The sequence below is a fragment of the Eurytemora carolleeae genome, unplaced genomic scaffold (genome assembly GCF_000591075.1).
Source record: "Eurytemora carolleeae unplaced genomic scaffold, Eaff_2.0 scaffold953, whole genome shotgun sequence".
NCBI lineage: Eukaryota > Metazoa > Arthropoda > Copepoda > Calanoida > Temoridae > Eurytemora > Eurytemora carolleeae.
Genome location: NW_019396998.1, coordinates 110,991 through 133,495, shown reverse-complemented (window position 1 = coordinate 133,495; position 22,505 = coordinate 110,991). Strand labels below are relative to the sequence as shown.

Here is a 22,505-nt window from a genome sequence, read left to right as displayed (position 1 = left end):
AATTTAAAATGACCCTTATTTAACAGTTTACAGAGTTGAATGGCCGATTAGCCACAGTACTCTTAAAAACTTTGAATACAAGAGATATTCATTATCCTTTCACTGAAAATTTGTAATTTTAAACTGTGAATTCTTAATAAAGAAACACGAGAGAAAATTGTCAGAATAAAACACCGTCAGGCTTTAAAACGACGTTATTTTTTAGTTGTACCTAAATCATGGTTAAAAGGGTAGAGTTGTGAATCAGTTTTGCTTATATAAAAATGGAAGGTAACTTTAAATTACAAAGACAATACCTTTAAGCATAAATACAAGTTAAAATGATCATTCAATACAAAATATACTAGCATCAGAGAAATACAAACTAATTAATTTGGTTCTTCCATCAATTTTTTCTTTCTCGATATTATTTTTCTATTAATGATATTTATATAATTTGGAGAAGTTCTTGTTTTTTAACGCTGAAAAAAATATCGTTTTAATTCTAACAGTCTTGCATTTCAAAAATAATCTTTCATGTCTTTCCGTTTGAATAATATACATACATACATTTCTACATCATCTTTCATTTACACAAATTTATAATAATGTTCAAAAAATATCTGAAGAATTAGTCATGCCGAGAGCTAAGAAGATAAGTTTTTTTAAATACTCATAGTTTATAAATACAAAAATAGTTTTAATAAATATAAGTAGAATTTTTGAAACAATATAAGAAACTTTATATGGTAAATATTGTAATATTAACAATTTGATAAATTCAGTAATCGCTCTGATTAAAGGGACCGTGTTTTTAGGGGCATTTATCTCTTTAACCGGAGGGTCCCCTGAAATTATCTCGACAGAGTCCCTTTAAGCAATCTTAAGGCAACTTTTTAGGTTAAATGGCATGGAAACGGTTTCATTCAAATATAAGAATAAATAATAAATAATCAATAATTTAAACGTTATTGTACAAATTAATAATCAAAGAGAACTTTAAAAAAATGTTATTGAAAAGAGTACTGTTATTGGATACAAAACTATTAAAGATTTTACTTTTTACTTTCAACATTTTTTTCTTCAAAACATAAAAATTTGACAACTTACTATATAACTTATTAAGTGGAAAAAAGGAATCATATCAACAAACTTAATAATAATATATTTATCGGAAATATTTCCGTTCTGAATGAATATTTAAAAAGCTTAAGATTAGGTCTGACGAATTTACATAATGAAAGGAAGAACGTTGTTAAAAAATCTGCAAAAATCCACCAATATGAACATTAGATATGTTTTTAAGTGTTAGTTGATAATAAATCTAACATATAAATAAAGACCAATTTACTGAATTTGAAACAACATATAAATATTAGATATGTTTTTAAGTGTTAGTTGATAATAAATCTAACATATAAATAAAGACCAATTTACTGAATTTGAAACAACATATAAATATTAAAAAAAATATATTGATGTGATAATTTGTTACTAATTATATTGAAAATTGATTTATTTTTATTTTCAAAATTAGCCAAAGTATGATTGAAGGATGAACGAGGAATGGACGATCAAGAAGAAAGAATGAAAACAAGAAATATAGAAGTTTCAAAATGTTTCCATCTGATATCATATTGAAATTTAAAATTATTTTAAAATTTAATTGAAATAAATTATTAAAGTTCAAAAATATTGAAAATTCTGGTTTCATTTTCAACAAATGAGACTTAGGTTTGTGATCAGGGCCTCTACAATCATATTCTGCTGCATCATATTTAGCGCCATGTTGGTATTAGTTAGGTTTGCCGGGGGCCACATAAGTGTCGGACCGAATACGATCGCCAGGTTCGAAACCGCCATCCGATTCACTTCCTTGTAACCTGTAACTTTTTCAAGGTGTCTAAGCAGTGCTATCAGGGTTGCGTGATGAGGAGGAGAGAGTCGAGATACAATTTCTTTCAGTCCCTTGGCCTTACCCTTCTTACTCGGTAGATTGCAGACATTGATGAGCTTGTCCACCAACTCCCAGGGGATCAAGGGCTCCTTTAACTCACGGAAGAAGAGTTTGAGAGCCCCGGTGAGAACATGAATATCATCTACCATCTCGAGAACGTTAGGATTCCCATGATCGATCTGTAATCGTAATCGCTGAACGGTTGAAAGATTTCCAGATTGACGGTACACACCGTCTGTAGATAGATACTCGGGCTTACTTTCAATCACTTGAACGCACTTTTTAACAAATATTGGTACATCACTATGATCCTGACGGGCCAGCAGAGTAAGCGTGCTGCCGAAAACCGGCTCATTTTTCATAATACCGCGCTTCATTAGATCTTCCACCCCGGGTCGCCGCAAGAAAAATTTGCGAAGTTTTTCGCGGATTCTTGACTTTTCTTTAACTAAAGGAACACTTAGGACGGAGGGTGAATCAGGACCTGCAGCATTTGAAAGTTCCTCACTTGAGGTCAAAAGTTTTAACTTCAGGGACTTCGTCCGTCCGACCTTTTTCTTACTCTGTAGGGTAGAGGAGGCAGACTCAGGTTCCGAGTTCTCTACTAGATCTAGCGAACTCTGATGGTTTCTCACCACCAACTCTTTCTGAGAGAGAGTCACGATCACGTTCTCAATCCTGGAGAACCAGTCATTCGCCACCGTGAAGTCGTCGTCCTGGAGTAGAATCTTCTGCTCCAGCAGAGTGCAGATCTCAAACACGTTTAACCGCTTGGATTTATCACTGTTGCACCACTCTATCTGTGCTCCTTTGAGATCAATACACTGATCAGGTTTATTGCTCCCCCCTGCCTGTAGATTAGCAAAAGCTTTAGCATCCTTGTAGAAGAGAAGGAATGTATCGGTTAGAACGAGGTTAGAAGCTGACCAGTTCTTTCTATACTTCTTCCCTCTCTCCTCAAGCCGGGTCTTGAATACAGTTCCTTGCTTCAGCACAACTATACTCACGTCTCCTATTTGAACCGAGGGGTAGAACTTTTGTCTTAAGCTTTCAGTCTTGGAGGCCGTGTCGTGGTCTCGACGAGGTTCCGAGGCCGGGACAGAAACCGACCTCTCGTATCCTGTTGGAAGTTTATGCCGGGAGGAATTAACTTGCTTTTCCGAATCCGGTACAGGACTTGGGTTCACACTGTGATCCTGAAAAATGAACATAAAATATATCAGAATTAGGATTTGGTTTGGTTAAACATCAATTTGATAATCAGAATAAGAATTTAATAACTGTGGCTTGATTATCATTGAAAAATATTTACGAAATGAGATATTTTGAAAATAGTGGACACATCGTAAACATCTTGAGCAAGGAGTTTTAGAGAAAATATCGACAATTCCCAAGATTCATGTTTAACCTGCAAACTTTAAAATTTCCTATTTTAATTGTGTACGTTTATAGATAATAATGCGTTCAGAAGATTTCTTGTTAAAGATTGTTCCACTACTTTTTTTGAGCGGTAGATATGCTGACTTGTACTAAAAAAAATAAAAAAAAAGGAGGGAGTGTAGGGGTAATGTTAAGTAACCCTCAAAGATTTACAAGGGTATCCTTGAAAGCTTTGCCTGATCAAGCATGAATTAGATATCCATAATTTTGTTTATTCAAATGTAATTTTTTTTGCGATTTCTCTCCAGAAGGTACATACGCATTTTTTCATTATAAGAAAAACTGGAGAAATTTAATTTTTCCACATTTTTGCTCAAATTAAGGTTTCAAGGGTACAGTTCCGAATCGAGCATTGCTATCTTGTATGAAATGTGACTTGAAACTATGCTGACAGTCCCTTTAAGTTTATTTTGAAAAAGTTAAACAATCCCTTTAATTTCCTACCTGGAAAGTTTGTGAAACATTCGGAAGTTCCCAACATGATTCATTCCCGTTCTCCTCGTAGTAATATACCCGTCCACTCTTATCCGCTGCAGAGTACCAGGATACACCTTCACAACAATCATTCAATCAATGAATCCAATCAATGAATCCAATCAATGAATCCAATCAATGAATCCAATCAATGAATCGAATCAATCAATCAATTATTCGCCTGACAGTGCTATATACTTTCTTGAATAATTTTCCACCCCAAAAGTTATGTATGTTTTTTTAAAGAGTTTGTTCGCTAAATTGGGGGAAACAAATGATTTTTAAATAAATTTATAGTGTCATCAATCAATGGCGTCTACTTTACACAAGAGGGTAGGGGGAAAATCCATCCCTCCCCCCTCACCTTCAAATAAATATATCATTTGACCCTTTAAAACGGAATAATACCATGAAATGCAATGCCTTTTCCAACGGGGAACCAAATTTCTGTTGATAAGTATTAAATATCTCCAGCAACTGTCTTTTTGAAGAAAGTAGTTGAAGTTAAAACCTGTAAAAATGTTGACATAATATTTTTCTCCCGACTCTGAATCTGTCTTTATTTCGTATCCACTAGGAGGAGGAGAGTCTACCACGTCCTCAACCACGTCCTCCTTCTCGTCCTCCAGACTATTTTCTGTTCTCGACTGGTCGTCCTCTACGCTTCTGCATTCGGACTCGGATAGTCCAGGACTCATTTCAAAAGCTGGAATTGTAATCATGTAAATAATACAAAAAATAGAATTTTAAATGCAAAAATTAACTTGGGATATTGGTAACACCTTTCAAATCAAAATTTTTCATTTACTTTATTTAGCTAATCACCGTTAGAAAACTTTTTGGAATTTTCTTTGGGAACATTTTTACATATTTTGTAAAAAATTTTGCCACTTATGATATTATTTCCTTCTGAGACCGCGTTTTTAAAGCTTTGGCTGAAGTCCTAATTCCTTAGACACAGGTTTGAGGCTCAATCTCAGACCCAACTTATGAATACTTTAATAAATACCTGAATCCCCATTCTCAGTAAATGGATCCGGACTAGTGGGAGCACTGTATCCCTCGCTGGATCCTCTTATCCGTCTCGGAGGTTTAAAACTCTTCTCTCCGGTCTTGAGGTTGTAGTAGAACTTCCTTCCGGAGGTATCCTGGTACTCGTCCCAGTCCGTGAACAGGTGGCGGAGAGGGGTGGAGCCGGGTACCGGGGATACCGGGGCCCGGGAGCAGGTCGAGTTGTTCGGGGATTTTAAACTGCCGCGGGAGCCACGATTAGGCTCCGCCCCCAACCAGTCTCCGCCCTCCGGCCAACCAGACGAATCCAAGCTGCCATCTATAAAACAATACATTTCAAGGACTTGGAAAAACAATAATTTTTGAAAATTAATTAAAATCTGCTTTGTTGAACATTTACTCAAAAAAAGTATTTTTTTTAAATTACAACTTTCTCATTTTAAGTAAATTTGCCTTTTTTTTATCAAGCGTATGTATTTTTAACAATTATAAAGTTATAATGTTAAATGTCGATGAAAAATTGACATCAAGAGGAAAGCTTATTCCAACCTATCTATCTAACCCTAAAATCGATTATTTTTTTCCATATTTGACAGCTTAGAAAAAATGATTTTCGAGAGGAAGGGGAAGGGAGGGGGGGGAAAGGAGAAATGATAAAAAACCTGGTAGTTTTAACTTTTAAATTTCACTTGATTTAATGTAAAAACTGACCTAAACTATCAAAAGATGAAGAGCAATTTGATTTGTCCTCAGATTTATTGATAACACTGCTAGAAGTGGACATTGGCTCCGTCGAGATAACAAGGGGCTGGGACGGGTTCTCCGGAATGTTGATCGGAGAGCTTGAGGTCTTAGAGGAAGGAGGGTTTTTAACCACTGACGGCGGAGTATCTTTGTGTCGAGGCGGAGTTGGCGGCGGTTCAGGTAACGGTTCCATGTCAAGAAACTTTTCATTCGTTTCTTTTCGTGGTTTAAATTTGTTGTTTGGTTTATGTGAGGATTCTTGGGGAGCAAGATTTTCCTTCCCCTCGACACCTTCTTCAAGATCACGTCGGGGTTGATGATCAAGATCAACACGTGGTCGGGATAATTCAGATTTATCACGGTTCGACCGTTCTTGTCGATCATTGTTCACTTGATCAGTATTACAATCCCGACGAGTTCGATCATCTTGTTTTGTTCGTCCTGTTTGATTTTGTCTTGTGTCATTTATTCGTCTTTTTTGATCCGCGAGGTTTAAAAAGGTTTGATCTGGCGGCGGATTGTAGTTGTCCTGCTCTGAAAGCTCGTGACCAAAAAGCAGAGAATCGTTATGAACTTTTACAGCAGTCTTCTCAAACTCTTTTTTGCCGGATCTTTCTGGATAGTTTCGACCACTTCGTAATGCTTCTGTATTATTCCGCCGATCATCTCGATCCTGGCTTAGCCGTTCGGATCGCTCTTTGGTGAAAATCTCTGATCGCTCCTGGCTGGTTCTATACGATCGATCTTGGCTATTTCGATCAGATTTATCTTGATCTGAATGTTGCAACCGATCTTCACTTTTACGATCAAATCCTTCAACTTTCAAACTTATTTTAAGTTCATCCTCTGAATCTGAAAAAAAATTCCTTATCAAATATGAGCTTTAGGATTAAAAACCAGTTTAGACTTAATTTCAAGTGACCCCTCACTTAAACTGGCATGTTCGATTCTCAATGGTATCCTTAAACCTTATCTGTGGAAAAATCAGGGGAAAAAAATAGTTTTTCATTAAATTGTGCTAAATTCTGGAATTTTTCTTCCATGTCTCAGCAGCAATTTTCCGAAAATCATTGAAAAGTGGCTATAAGTCACAAACAAATGAAGGGTAACATGGTATTAAATCTTTAGTCCCTTTAGGAACCATTCAATCGTTTTGGTTAATTTTGTTACTTATAGTTTGTGTGTCTGTATTGTGTTTGTAGAATGGAACTTGATTGTTTCCCTATAGTTTGTGTGTCTGTATTGTGTTTGTAGAATGGAACTTGATTGTTAACCTACAGTTTGTGTGTCTGTATTGTGTTTGTAAAATGGAACTTGATTGTTTACCTATAGTTTGTGTGTCTGTATTGTGTTTGTAGAATGGAACTTGACTGTTTACCTATATAGTTTGTGTGTCTGTACTTTGTATTGTGTTTGTAGAATGGAACTTGATTGTTTACCTATAGTTTGTGTGTCTGTATTGTGTTTGTAGAATGGAACTGGATTGATCAAATCATTCTCTGACTGCGCCCTGTTTATTCTTCGCAACTCCTTATCAGCAGAATTCACACTGCTCAAGTTTGCTTTGATAACAGGCACGCAGGGTTTCTCCTTAATTACAGGTTTAGGGGGAGTCTTAGGGGACACTTCCTTCTTGTCCCCTTGGACGACTGGACCCTTAGAATCAGGTTTACTTTTCCGCCGACCTCCCTTTTCTAAGTTTTGAAGAGATTCTTTTATTTTTAGATCTGAATTGACTGAGGATTGAAGAGAGATTCTGTCATGTTCTTCTCGAATAGCTGCCGGCCGGGCGGCCGATCTACTGGTTGAAGGTCGGCGACCGGGAGGTTTAAGATTACGGTTGGAGGGTTCAGAGGAAGGGAGCATACCGTGCACGGCTCTACTCTGCTTGTAATTACTCAACATACCTAAATCCAAAATTATTACCCTTGAAGTAAACCAAAAACATATGACTTCTGTAATTAAAATAATGTAATCTTAACCAGAAATAAAAGGTTTTCTTATATTTTTAACCCAGTAGGTACTCGGCATAAACCGATTTTTAGCAAATGTTTATTTTAGAAATTTTACTGTTAATTGAATTTTTTTAACGGAAATGAAGACTTATTTTTAATTGACCCATCATTTATAGAGTTGCATGTCCTGATTAAAACAGAACCCTTTAAACCTTTTCGTTAACATAGATGATAGAAAATAACTAATTTTTCCGGCCGAATATATTGAGAGCCGGAACAATGTCAGTTAACTTTTAGTCGGAAAAATATGGATATCACCACAAGCCTTATTCAGGCAAAAGTTAGGGACACAATGGACTTTATTTTGATTGGGACATGCTATTCTATAAATGGAGATTCGCTTTACAAGTTTTTAATAAAAATTTTTTTTTACAAACCTAAACTCAAATCAGTCTTGGATCGTTTGAAAGTTCTGAGCTCCGGTTGAACTATTCTATCCATCGTCGAAGATTTTGTCGGGACAGGGATCTTACTCCGGGGAAGAGGAACCGGTTTCTTGGCTGCTCCATGGAGAACCTGGAGTGGTAGACCTGGTGCATGAAGAACCGGAGCTAGAGTATGGTTTGTGTAAACAGGATGAACTATGCGTCCGCCGTGTTGAATATACTGGGATTTGTCCTGGGACCAGGAGGCACGTTTATCAATATTATCAAAGGTTGGACGTTTCTCCAGGTGTAGGTTGGCCGGCTGCTGGATGTATTGTTTAGGGATGAAGATCTGACGGTTGAGATCGGCTACAAGGATAGAGTCCATAGAGTTACTCCGGTACCTTTCCTGGAACCTGGAGCAGAAAAATTAGTATGGGAAATAAAAAGAAGAGGCGTACTAATGGAGGGCTATGTGAGCTCAACCCCCCCCCCCTCCCCTCCTCCCTTGATCAGCTAAATTTTAATATTCCAGGGGTTTTAATGCTTCATGTCAGACTGGCAATGCCTGATTCACTTCAGTACTATTAAAAGCTTTGCCTGTTCAAGAAAAAATATCAATGTTTATAATTTTGTACACTATTGATTAGAATTGTGGTTTCAATTGCAAAAAGAAATTTCATTTTAAGAATTAAACACTTTTAAACCTAGTAAAAAATGACTGTATCTTCCACTTTAATGATCAGAAAAAGATTTCAACGCTACCATTGTAAATTGGGCGTTGTCATATTTGCATGGAAGGTCACTTTAAAACTAAGCTTTCAGTTAATTCTTTAATTCACCTCCTCCCCAGGAAAAATAGATAAAATGATAAAAATTAGTTATGTTAATTCCCCTAATATTAAAATTGCAACATTAAATATAATATTTTAGCCTTGAAATATAGTTCTTGAATAAATTAATGACCGCGGTTTAATTAAATTAAAAACTTGATTGTTTGTATCACTAATTTAAAACTTGATTAAAATGATTAACCACGCTTAACTGAGAGATCTCAACGCTATTCTTACTTAATTGTTTTAAATATCTATTTTTAAAAAGACATATTAAAGAATTAGAATCAGATGTCCTCATTTTAATTCTCCATTGAATATTTTCTTTAAATTTCCCAGTTTATATTAATGTTACTTCCTTTATTTTCTTCAAGAATAATAAGTCCCTATTCAAAAAAAAAATTGATCTCTTTTTAAGAAAAGAAAAATACAGAAGTATCTTTTTATTAGTTAAACCAATTATTATGCCAACAAAATAGTAAAAATCATAAAGATAAAAATACTTTCAAATTTTTTTTCTAATCCTTTTATTCTTGCAACCTGATGTCGAATACCCTTAATGTTTCAAATTATAAATTCTTTTGGATCTAAAAGTCTAAATTTAAACCATTAGGTTGCAAAGATAAAAGAATTAGAACACTAGAGTTTGCAGTAAGCCTTCAGTTCTGTTAAGCTTAAAGCATTAAATTATTTTATTGCTTTTGCAAGATGAAATACTGCTGAAAGCCCTCTATCACAATACTTTAACATTAAACTTTCTATTTTTATGATTAAGACTTAGTCCGGCTACTACTGAAAATTTAAGTTTTTAATCTGTATTTTTACCAGAATTTTGCGTAGGTTCTATTCCTAACAATGAAGCTGTCATGCGTAATTGCGTATTTCAGGATAATTTTGTAAATCCGGGCTTCTGGTTTGTTTTAGTCTAGGATTTGACAAGGGTTTATATTCCACCTCCTCTCCCCACTCTCCCTTACCCCCTCCCCTCCCCCCAATACACTTTCGCATATAAACGCCCACAACCATTTTTGTGTTTTTGAAGGTAAATTGTGCATTTTCTATGAATATAAAAACTTTCACATTTTTGAAGATCGTAAAAAATAAAATTCAAAGAAATCGGATTTTTAAAAAATCTAAACAAGATCTGATGTAATTTGTTCATAAAAAAAACCTTTAAAGGGACTGTCGTCGTAATTGTAATTGTTCTTTCATTAAAGAGTTGAATGCCCGATTCAAAACAGTAGTCTTGAAACCTTAAAGAGACTGTAAAGGAAAAATTATAGGCTGAAACCTAAGCATTTTAGGAGTTGATCGAGACCCATAAGACTTCTATCTGATGTTCCTGTCTCCAGAAATTGATATACAACTGTGTCAAATTTATACGAAAATCTATCTATATAAAATGTTGTACAAAAACAGTAGGTTTAAATAGATTATATTCAGCAAATACGCAACCAATCTGAAAACAACGATATCCCAGAAGAGCCTAAGTAACTTAGGTTTGCTCCTATTATTTTTTTAATTTAAAAATTTATAATTTTTAATAAATATCATTGATATTATTTATACGTCCGTATCACGTGACCAAAACTCCCACAAATTGTAGTGCAGTATACTGGTTACGTGATACAGACGGAGACACGTGACAATAATATTGCACTACCATTAGTGGGAGTTCTGGTCACGTGATGCATACTAAATAATTATATTATCAATTATATCTATATATATATAAGTGAAAAAATTTTACATTCAAATAATACTAGGAGCAACCCTAAGTTACTTAGACTCCTCTGGGATATCGTCGTTTTCAGATTGGTTGTGTCACTATAGTTTCAGTAGAAGTAAATATTTCCATTTACTGATAGTGCCGAATGAAGGATTCATAACTCTAATTCGAGAAATGAGATAGATATTTCTATTGGTTCAGAATAGACAACAAACACATGACTGAACCCTGATTGAATCAGATGCTAATGGACTCGGCATACCGTAGTGCCATATTTGCGGAATATGCAAAGATTTTTATATAAATTTGACACAGTTTTCAGATTGGTTTCGTATTTGCTGAATATAATCGTTTTAACCCTACTCTTTATAATCAAGTTTTATTTGCAAAGATTTTCGTAGAAGTTTGACACAATTTCTGGAGACAGGAACTTCAGATAGTACTCTCATGGGTCTCGATCAACTCCTAAAATGCTTAGCATATACCCACTTTCATTTTTCCTATACAGTCCCTTTTATCTGAAGTGGAAGATGTGGTTGAAAAATGTATAATTTCCATTACTTCTCTGGCAGAAATACTCCAGTCATTTTAAAATAATTGAAAAAAAAATCCGTTTTTAACAGAAAAAATGGATATCTTATTCATTCCTGATCAGACCAAATTTTAAAGGGTAACGTTGTAAATTGGACATGGCACTCTGTATTGTAAATGAGACTTGAAATTCCGTGTACAGTCCCTTGAATAGCGAAAATATTACCTAGGAGCCCCAAAGAGGAAATCTGATGATGGAGGACCATGATGGGATTGTTGAGGAGCAGCGTAGCTTGATCTTTTATTACTTCCTCCCAGAAATGTGGAGAAGTGGGATTTTTTGTCCTGAATCGTAAATTTTGTTAAAAAATAATTATTTCAACTCCCTGTTTTTTCCTGGTTCCATTCTCTTTCCTGGTCCCATTACCTGTCTTGGTCCTATTAACTGTTCTGAGCTGAAAACTTTAGAATGGTGGATATCAGGATTAATGCTTAATCCAAACTTTTTCTTAATCTCCAGATTAAATATAGCTTGTTCTCCACATAGAGATCTCANCATTCCCTGTCCTAGTTCCATTCCCAGTCCTATCCCCATTCCCTGTCCTGCTCCCATTCCCTGTCCTGCTCACATTTCCTGTCCTAGTTCCATTCCCTGTCCTAGTACCATTCCCTGTCCTAGTACCATTCACTGTCCTAGTACCATTCCCTGTCCTAGTCCAATTTCCTGTCCTGCTCCCATTCCCATTCCCTGTCCTGCTCACAGTTCCTGTCCTAGTTTCATTCCCTGTCCAAGTCCCATTACTTGTCCTAATCCTATTTCCCGCCCTGGTCCCACTCTGTCATAGTTCCGTTTTCCGTCCTGGTCCATTTTCCTGCCCAAGTCCCAGTTTTTGTTTCCAGTAATCTTAGTGGCTTATGCCATTTAAATCGGTGCTCTCAGTCCCAGTCCCTTTTCTTAGTCACAGCCCCAACACAAGTCTTTTTTCGTCTTCTGTTCCTGTCGTTGTCTTCGTCCCAGTCCCATGTTTTTCGTTCCTGTCCCTGTCATTTGTCCCTGTCCCTATACTAGCCCCTATCCCAGTCCCGATATTAGCCCCTATCCATGTACCTGATCCCCCCTGCCAGGAAGAGGTTCTCCGTTATCAGGTCTGTAATGAACCCCTTCTCCGGAGAATGCAGAATCCCACTCTCCGCTGTCCTGACTAAATTCGGCGACGTAGCGCGCTGGAGCGTAGAATGGGCGCCGGTCACCTCGCCGAATGACCTGAAAAGAATTTTGATAATATTCCATTTTATATTCTTTTCGGAATTCCAGAGTCTTAAAAGATTTACTTAAGTTTGATTCCTCTATTTAAAACAGATAAGAGAGGTCACCTTTTGTGAGATATTAAGTATAAATATAATTTTTTTCCCCACATTTTCAATTTTTAAGATTATTAATTGGGAAAAAAATATTATTGCTTTTTTGTAAATTTGTATCCAAAAAGGGTGAACTGATCCGACCCAAATCTATTATGGCAAATCTTTTGATTACAGTCGAGGCTTATTCCCAGTCCTTTGAGATTGAACAAATTTCTCGAAAAAAATGAAAACATTTTTGAAAGTGCACCAATTTTAACAGACAAATTTGTGTGAATCTGTGCAATTTCAATCTTCTTTATATGATAATTACGAAAAAGTAGTTGCCGTGAAGAAAATGCAGGGTTATACTAATGGTACCCCCCCCCCCCNCTTAGAAGAAGGGGGTGATTTCTCGCCACACAAATCATTAAGATGCAACGAGGGGAGGAAAGCCAACCACAACAACATTTAGTCCGAGCCACATTCTCCTAATTTTCTCGTCTGAACCACCTCGAAATCCTCGTCGTTCTAATGTATTTTTTTTAATGTCCAACCCTTGCAGATAAAAATATTTTTTTTGGAAATCTGGCGACGTTGGAGCAAAAATAAAATTATGAATTTTCTCAAACATTTTAAACTTTGTGAAAACAAATTATGCTCCGCTCCATAAACGATGTTCTACAAATAAGGATCTGCATCAGTGGACAGGTCGAGAATTTCGAGGTGGTTCGGACGAAAAAATATTGTGGCTCGGATGAGAAATTGTTGTGGTTGGCCTTCCTCCCCTCCTGCAACTAAGTAATTGGTTGAGTTGGGGGGGAGGGAGAGGGGGGGTGCTAAAAGATTAAGGATGAAAATGGGTGGGGGAAGGAGAGGGTAAAAGTGGTTGAGAAAAGAAGAGAAAGGAGAGAAAGGAGAGAAAGGAGAGAAAAGGGTTTAAGGGAAGGGAAGGGGTGTAAATAATGCAAAGAAAAGTCTTTGTCACAATTTTCAGGAAATAAAAAAGATTCGGAGTGGAAATTCTTAAAAATCAAATATGATCACAAAATCCATAAAAGAACAAACTCAAATCAAATAAAATCCTGCTGTCAGGGGAGTTCTACTATCCACCCACTAAACTTGAAATAAATATACTTAATCAAGAATGAAGTGAGTTCAGCTTTTACAACATTGAAATTGAAATAATGCAAAGAAAAAGTCTTTGTTACAAATTTCAAGAAATAAAGAAGAAAATTCTTTAAAAATAAATTGTATTCACAAAATCCAATAAAATACAAACTATATGATCACTTCCGGTCATACAATTATTGAGATAGCGAGTGTGTAAATGAGAGAGTTTGTGGTTTTTGAACAATTTATCATTGTGCGTAAAAGCGTACCTAGCACAATATTCCTTGTTGACGGCACAAGCACAACTGAGATCATTTCTGTGTACTAGTGTTAATACAGCGTCAGCAAGACCAAGGCGAGATAGATAGATAAAAAATATACATAGATTGATGGCAGGATGGATGGATAGATAGATAGATAGATAGATATCTGTATTGTTGTTAATCTATGGTGTAAACATTGAAAAATTCATAAATCGTCGGATCATTTTTTACCGCTGCTAGTGATCTAATTTCATTGCATAATAATATCTCAGTTATGATATGACATAAATTTTTTTCATAAGATTTATCAACAATAAATATCGTCTAAAATTTAGAAATAAAAATTAAACGTTTGAACTTAATTTTCAATAAAATATTAAAATAACAAATTTAGGTCATTATTATTATTTCATGGTAATTCCAAGCTTAAAGGTGTATTCCCACATAAAACAAAAATAATGAAGCCTTTTAAAATTCTCTTTTAATAGATTTTTGATCGTAATTTTAAATAATTTGATAAAAATTGTCGCAATATTCTGAAATCAAAGTAGTCCCCAAGACCAAGAATTATAATTTATAAATAACAATTTTACCACTTTGCTGATTAAGCAAAATAGTCACATCTAAAAAAGAATAAAATTACATTTTTGTTCAAATGTTTGTAAATGTGAAAAACCGACTTATTTATAATACTTTTAATAAAACTGTTTTCTTTAAAAAAAATCCCATATCTAAGAGTGAATATGACCGAATGAAAATTAGCTTTCCAGATATATGAATTGCTATTTTTCATAAGAGCCCCAGCAAACCCCTTCAGCCATTTCTTACCGGATCTTTCTTGTTGATTAAACAGATTATAAATGGTTATGGCATTTTCTTCTCACAATTTCACGAGTTAAAAACTTAAAAATGAATGAATTAATAAAATGCCAGATGGAGGAAATTTCTATCGTTCAAATCTCTTGTACATTATTCAAAATTATAAAAATAAATATTTTCCAGGCGTTAAAACACTTTATTACCCGAATTCCACAATGCAGAAAACTTAAGATCTCCATAAAATTGACATAAAATATATCCTTGGGTCACAAAATAAAACGTGCAGAAGTAAAAAAGGAAAAGGTTTAAAAAAGAGAAGAAAACTAAATGATTTTCAAATGTTAGGTTTTTTTTTAAAATGGCTAACACATGGTATACACATTGTAGAATTGAATAACCCCTGTAATAATGCCTTGACCGGGAACTTACGGAAGTTTTCGTCCAAATTTTCCCACACAATCCAAACCAAACCATTCAACATCACGGGAGTTTCTACGAGTTTGATTAACTGGTTAAAACCAAACCAAACCAAATCTTGGGAATTTTGCGAAATTTTCTAAATCATGTTTTGAGACGGAAGTTAGGTTAGTACAATAAAGTTCTTCATACGGAATTATTTAATGCTTTAATGAATAGGGTGCACAATAAACAAAGTGGTATCTAAACTAGCTTAACATTTCAACACTGACAGTTTTTTTTCGGGTAGTTTTCTGTGACACCCTGTTGTATCAATGCATTATTCCCGGACTCCCTGTAAAACAAAGACCGGAAGGAAAGGTACAGGGCAGAAAAAAACTAATTATCTCGTATCGCTGACAGCCATTGTTAAAATTTCTAATATTTTGATTATACAGTTGTCATTAAAAGTTGCAAAAAAAATCATTTCTGACACCCCTAGGCTTTGTACGCCAATATAATTCACCAAAACCATACTGCAGTCCTTCAATTATCATACAGGGAAATTTTTATCTTTCTAAACATTCCAACGAATGATTTGACAGGTTCTTTTGAAATTATGACATCAAGGGGGTCAAAACGATCGGATTTGGATGTTTTAAAAGAAATATAGAAATACTCGTCTTATATATTATACTAGCTGAAGGGCCCGGCGTTGCCCGTGGAAAAACAAAATTTTGAATAAAAAGTTTTTTTAAATCGAATTTTTTAGCCTTAAACAAGGCCACCCCTCAAGTGTCCACAAAAGATTTCATCCCAATCGCAATAGCCGTCTGGCCGGCTATTGGTGACATACACACGAATGTCTTGTTTTATTATATAGAAGATAGAAAGGTTTTTCCTAGTAACCATTTTAGTAATTTTAGTCATTGAAGTTTATTTTCAAGTCGAATTTTTACAAACTCAAAATTTCGTGGATTAGAAGGTTTAAATTGAGATTTACAGAAAATTTAAAATACAACAGTTTCTTACCACAGTTTTTTTAATTTCTACCGGCCATAAACTTTCCTTGAAGTCATTTGAGATACCACAAAAAAAGTTAGCCCAATCAGTTCAGACATTAAGGCATTAGATAAGGCAAAAACCAGACAATTAAAAAATATTATTAAAAAAGCTAACCTGCCACCAGTCGGCGTTTGTTTTATTGATGAGCAGGAGAACCTCCCCCTCCTTCATCCAAACCCTGTTTCCCTCCTCGGTGGTGTACTCGAAGTCGTAGCTCACCACCACCAAGCTGTCCTTCCCTACTAACCTCATACCCATACTTCTAAACATTAAATTTTTAGGTTTTTTTTTACAGAGAGGACCTCACTTGTCTTCTGGAGTTTGTTATAACTCTTGTAATAACAGAGATACATGGTAATAACTTATTCCAAAAGAAACAGGAAGAAGAAAAAAATAAACATTTTCATCGCAAGGGGTATGTGTGGCCCAAAATTATTTATTAATATGTGTATGTACATGTGTATATATATATACATACACATATAAATAATATATATATATTATTATCGATATATTATTCTTGTTTTGAAGATTTAAGGTCTGTCAGAATATTAGGGCATGCAGTCATATTTACTGTTTTTAAAAAATAATCCACCATAATAGGAAAACAGAAAGAAAGAAATATAGAAACATAACGAAGAAAAAAAGAAAAAAGTAGAAGAGAAGAAATGGTGGAAAGAACGTAAGAAAAAATGCAAAGAACAAAAAAGTAGAAAACTCTAAACAATTTGATCTAATTGTGATTTTAATTGACAAAGGTTTAAAGGGTAAACTTGTAAATCAGGAATGACTCTCTTCAATGTTTAAAGGTTCAGTTAATGATACATGGTAATAACTTATTCCAAAAGAAACAGGAAGAAGAAAAAAATAAACATTTTCATCGCAAGGGGTATGTGTGGCCCAAAATTATTTATTAATATGTGTATGTACATGTGTATATATATATACATACACATATAAATAATATATATATATTATTATCGATATATTATTCTTGTTTTGAAGATTTAAGGTCTGTCAGAATATTAGGGCATGCAGTCATATTTACTGTTTTTAAAAAATAATCCACCATAATAGGAAAACAGAAAGAAAGAAATATAGAAACATAACGAAGAAAAAAAGAAAAAAGTAGAAGAGAAGAAATGGTGGAAAGAACGTAAGAAAAAATGCAAAGGACAAAAAAGTAGAAAACTCTAAACAATTTGATCTAATTGTGATTTTAATTGACAAAGGTTTAAAGGGTAAACTTGTAAATCAGGAATGACTCTCTTCAATGTTTAAAGGTTCAGTTAAACAGTCCTTTTTAAAGTATACCATGAGTGGACTGACTGTAAAAGAGAAGTGCGGGATAAAATGGAAAAAAAGAGAAGAGATTTATTTATAAATGAGAACAAAGGAACTGATTAATTCCCTCAAACTCTAATTTTCTAATCTATATTTCTTTGCAACCTGGTGTCCGAAACCTAGACTATGAGTTCTTCTCGTCTAAGTTTGAAACAGCAAAAATTTACACCATCAGAGGTCAGAACTTGTGTGTTCTGAATCTCAGGATTTAGGATTGATCACTGTCTTATACAGATCTACGGACTGATTTAATTCTTCTTCAACATCTAGTGGATAACTTCGATTGAGGGATCAAACATTTACCTTTAAAGTGCCCACATTGGATATCGAGATCAAGCGTTCAAGATTACCAATACTCTACACTTGTTTCGACCTCTGGTTGCAAAGATATAAAGATCAGAACATTAGAGTTGGTGGCAAGTGATCAGTTGGTTTGATTTCGTGAAAACTGACCTTAACTAACCCCTACTCACGCATCCCTCGGTTACAATTCTAGTCAAATAAAAAAGATTTTAATTTTAATAATTAATGTGATTTTATGATTAGATATTCTGGCTTACGTCATTAAAAAAAGTTTTGATATATTACATAATTATTTCCTCACTTTTAGCATTGGAGAACAGGACTTAACTTTTACTCATTTTAATATTAAAGTCATTTAATAAAAATTCAATAATTAAAAAGGGGGAGGGGTAAGGGGTTATACAATAAAAAATTAAGAAACATTAAAATATGACTTTCAAATTACGTCTTGAACTTCATCATACAAGGGGTAAAATATAAAACCCATTTTATTTGTTTTAAAAAATATAAAAATATGATGATAAATAAACGTAGGATCTCCGACATTAAAAGTGAAATTTAAATGAAAGGAAATCGTGCCAAATCCATCATTACAAAAAGTGTTAGTTACATCGCTACAGTGACGTTCCGGTGAAAGGGGGGAGGGGGTGTAAGAAGATGGGGGAAGGGGCGTAGAAGTAAGAAGATGGGGGAAGGGGAGTAAAAGGGAGGCAACAGGGAATAAAAGGAAATGATAAAAAATTACTATCCTAAGCTTTAAATCGTGTGAGTAAAAAGTTTTTCAAATCAAACAGAAATTTTATAAAAATATTTTTCACGTGATATAATTATCCCTGAATATATCATTTTGTCCTTGGAAAAATTTCACATCGAACTAATTTTTCAAATNATATTTAGCCCTGGATTAGAATTGTACATGCAGAATAAAAAGAAAATATTTAGCCCTGGATTAGAATTGTACATGCAGAATAAAAAGAAAATATTTAGCCCTGGATTAGAATTGTACATGCAGAATAAAAAGAAAATATTTAGCCCTGGATTAGAATTGTACATGCAGAATAAAAAGAAAATATTTAGCCCTGGATTAGAATTGTACATGCAGAATAAAAAGAAAATATTTAGCCCTGGATTAGAATTGTACATGCAGAATAAAAAGAAAATATTTAGCCCTGGATTAGAATTGTACATGCAGAATAAAAAGAAAATATTTAGCCCTGGATTAGAATTGTACATGCAGAATAAAAAGAAAATATTTAGCCCTGGATTAGAATTGTACATGCAGAATAAAAAGAAAATATTTAGCCCTGGATTAGAATTGTACATGCAGAATAAAAAGAAAATATTTAGCCCTGGATTAGAATTGTACATGCAGAATAAAAAGAAAATATTTAGCCCTAGATTAGAATTGTACATGCAGAATAAAAAGAAAATATTTATCTCTAGATTAGAATTGTACATGCAGAATAAAAGAAAATATTTATCTCTGGATTAGAATTGTACATGCAGAATAAAAAGAAAATATTTAGCCCTAGATTAGAATTGTACAATGTACATGCAGAATAAAAGAATGACTTACTTAAAGTTATCCTAGCCACACCCTTCTCCCATCCTCAATTGTCTGAAAAATAATATTTCTAAATATATATTTTTTTACAATATTTCCAAGTTAAGTGTTATAAAGTGATAAAAAGTGAAAAACTGTTAAACATTTTAGTTATGTCAAAAAAACGGAAACAATAATTCTTTGCTTGTATCGCTGATGTTTTCAATTATTGGATTGTTACTATTGGACAATTTAAATATAATCCTTATCCCAATTTAACCAATTTCAGAGATTAAAGGTTGATATTTTAAATGATTTAGAATTATTCAAACTAGCTGGACTGCCCAGCGTTGCCCGTGAAACCTTCAAAAAAAATCTGGAAAAAAGTTTAAATCTTAAAGAAAAAAAATTTCGACGTTTTTCGCCTATGTTGGAACTTGCGCGATTTTAAACTTTACTTTGTTAAAGTTTGCTTTGCAATATCTTATCCCAAAGAAAAAAAAACATTTATAAAATATTTGTTCCTATTACACAATTACAATTTAAGTCTGAAAGAAAATTTCTGCAAAAAACGAGCCCGAAACGACCCAACTGAAGGCACATCACTACTCCCTGTATGCATCCCAAAATTCTGCAGAATTCTTAGTTTCAGCATGCCACCCACTTGATGCATGCCAACGTCCTCCATACCATCTATCTTCATCCTCCCTCTGCATTACCGTCTCTCTGCATTCTGCATTCGATTCCCTTACTTCTTTCTCATTCATCTCAGTGCTCTCTGGGGTCTCAGTGCTATTATAATGCACAGTGCTCTCTGGTGTCTCAGTGCTATTAGAATTCGCAGTACTCTCTGTGATATTAGAATGCACAGTGCTCTTTGGGGTCTCAGTACTATTAGAATGCACAGAGCTCTCTGTGATATTAGAATTCACAGTTCTCTCTGGGGTCTCAGTGCTATTATAATGCACAGTGCTTTCTGGTGTCTCAGTGCTATCAGAATGCACAGTACTCTCTGTGATATTAGAATGCACAGTGCTCTCTGGAGTCTCAGTGCTATTATAATGCACAGTGCTCTCTGGTGATATTAGAATTCACAGTGCTCTCCGGGGTCTCAGTGATAAGAGAATGCACAGTGCTCTCTGGGGTCTCAGTGCTATTAGAATGTAGAGTGCTCTCTGGGGTTTCAGTGCTATTAGAGTACACAGTACTCTCTGTGATATTAGAGAACACAGTACTCTCTGTGATATTAGAATTCACAGTGCTCTCCGGGGTCTCAGTGCTATTAGAATGCACAGTGCTTTGTGTATTTACAGAACTCGTGTCTGGAATGTTCCCAATATTGCTCTTTGAAGCCTTAGTAATCTGTGAATTCATCATGCTCTTTGAGGTCTTAGTAATCTGTGAATTCACCATGGCCTGTAAATTCCCTGTGCTTTTTGAAGTCTCCGTGATTTGTGGATTCACAGAGGTCTTTGTTCTCACAGAGGTCTGTGAATTTGCAATACTCCTTGATTCTGTAGAATTTTGTGAATTTTCAATTTCTTGAGGACTCATTGCGATCCCTTTGACAGAGCTGCCAGAACTTTGTTTAGCTCTTGATCTTGGTGTCCATGCATCTATGCATCTTTCTGCTTTAATTGAAGTTCTCATAGATTCCCCAGTTATCAAGTTCTTAAAAATTGAGGCTTGAAAACTCATTTTAGAAGAATAAACACTAGGACGAATTTTATATGGGTTTCCTCTGTAAATTCCTAAAGAAGTATATAAGTCTGGTTTGTAATTCAAGTCCCTTCTTATTCCTAAGTTTCTAAGAACATTCTCAACTTTCACAACCTCCTCCATATTTGTAAAGTCTGATGTGTAGACACAAATCACATGCATGTTAGGATCTTCGACACTATTCTCATCACCCTTAGGAGATACTTTTGCACTCAACACTGCTGACCCAAAATCTTCGTTGAATATAGCAGTGGCTATGAGACCCCATACCTCATCTACTTTCTCAGAAGGTACCTGGACCATCCATTTTCCCAAGGTTACTTTAAACCTTCTTGCAACATCCACCAAACTATTTTGGTTTTTGTTAGGCATATATTTCCAGTACTCCCTTGCATCCAATATTCTAAAACATATTTGATAATATTTGGATTGATAATCTGAATCTAGTATAATACAAATCCATCCAAACGCATTACTTCTTATAACTGAAGGTCTGTTGCCAGCGAGCCATAAGTTAAACATCATCTTATTCTTAGGAGAAGAAACTGTAAAAACTTCCCAGTTGCTTTCATCTCTTTCCCTATTGTCCTTAATAATCTCCGCCACGGTGGGTTTTTGATTAGATGAAACTTCTTCAGGTTTGCAAACATTTTCCCTGCTTTGATGTTTCAGTGAAGCTTCAAAATTAATATTTGTTTTTATCTCAGGTTCATTTTGATCATTATCAACATGTTCTACATGTTCTTCATGTTTTTTTAGAACTTCCAATTCATCTTGAGCATCATCTCTGGTTTCCCATGTATCATCAACTTCTGATCTTACCACTTCCTCGCCCATTCTAAACAGAAGTCTTCTGAAGTACTTAATACTTATTTTCGACTTCTTAAAAAATACTTCAGACATCAAGAGAACATTAACAACTTTGAATTAAACGGGGTGGCTACTAGTGGGTATATTCCTAGAGAACGATTTTATATCAAAAAACAGACCTAATGTCGTCACTTAACATCGCGTCTTTATCACAATTACTTATGAAAAATATTGATAACTACGCGAAATGCTAAATAAATTCTGCGAATGTCCGAATTTCTGATTGTGAAAGTTTCGAATCTGGTCTGGCTTGTAGGCAGCCCCAGACACTTCACACTATACACTAGACAGGTAGAAATATGCACAAACAGACAGACACAAAATACAGACAAACAAGTTCATTATGAACATCTTAAATATTTTTCACAAAAAAAATAATATTTACTTATTACTATTATTGAATTAAATCGAGAAAAAAAATAAGTTGAGAACATTTTTATTTTTTTTCTCGAAATTTACGAATTTTTAAATGAAGACGACATATGCTTGTTTTTATCATTACACCGGTTCCGGGTTAATTCGGTTAATTAAATGCCCATTTAACGCGCGGAATAATGCTTTACACCTTATTCAGATATATATTAAAAAAAGGGCCAGGAGTGCAACTGGGCGGGGTCCATGAGGGCTAGGCCCCTCTTGCCTTCCAAAAAGGAA

General features: G+C 34.6%; 2 protein-coding genes across 5 annotated transcripts in view; both read right to left on the bottom strand.

The window, feature by feature from the left end:
• Nucleotides 1–1,632: 1,632 nt before the first annotated feature.
• LOC111710906 (uncharacterized) lies at nucleotides 1,633–19,382 on the bottom strand. 2 transcript variants are annotated; one of them, XM_023485098.1, is made up of 12 exons: nucleotides 19,296–19,382; nucleotides 17,870–17,908; nucleotides 16,187–16,334; nucleotides 12,187–12,342; nucleotides 11,305–11,423; nucleotides 7,998–8,401; nucleotides 7,045–7,512; nucleotides 5,573–6,457; nucleotides 4,860–5,180; nucleotides 4,362–4,556; nucleotides 3,821–3,927; nucleotides 1,633–3,132 (listed from the first exon to the last, which is right to left on the bottom strand). In XM_023485098.1, exons 3-12 carry the CDS (start codon nucleotides 16,328–16,330, stop codon nucleotides 1,696–1,698), a joined length of 4,236 nt encoding a protein of 1,411 aa, XP_023340866.1. In that variant the 5' UTR covers nucleotides 16,331–16,334; nucleotides 17,870–17,908; nucleotides 19,296–19,382; the 3' UTR covers nucleotides 1,633–1,695. The 2 variants fall into 2 exon arrangements, with proteins under 2 accessions (XP_023340866.1, XP_023340867.1); XM_023485099.1 differs by lacking the exon at nucleotides 17,870–17,908 and having other exon boundaries at nucleotides 19,296–19,341.
• LOC111710907 (uncharacterized) overlaps nucleotides 19,337–22,505 on the bottom strand; it is a 29,493-nt gene continuing 26,324 nt past the window's right edge. For 2 of the 3 annotated variants that reach the window (XM_023485102.1, XM_023485100.1), the window contains 2 exons: nucleotides 20,408–21,819; nucleotides 19,337–20,343 (listed from right to left, as the gene is read on the bottom strand). In XM_023485102.1, coding sequence (XP_023340870.1) covers nucleotides 19,868–20,343; nucleotides 20,408–21,819 — 1,888 coding nt within the window. In that variant the 3' untranslated portion in view covers nucleotides 19,337–19,867. The remainder of the gene's footprint in view (nucleotides 20,344–20,407; nucleotides 21,820–22,505) is intronic. The other variant, XM_023485101.1, reaches the window with a different exon arrangement.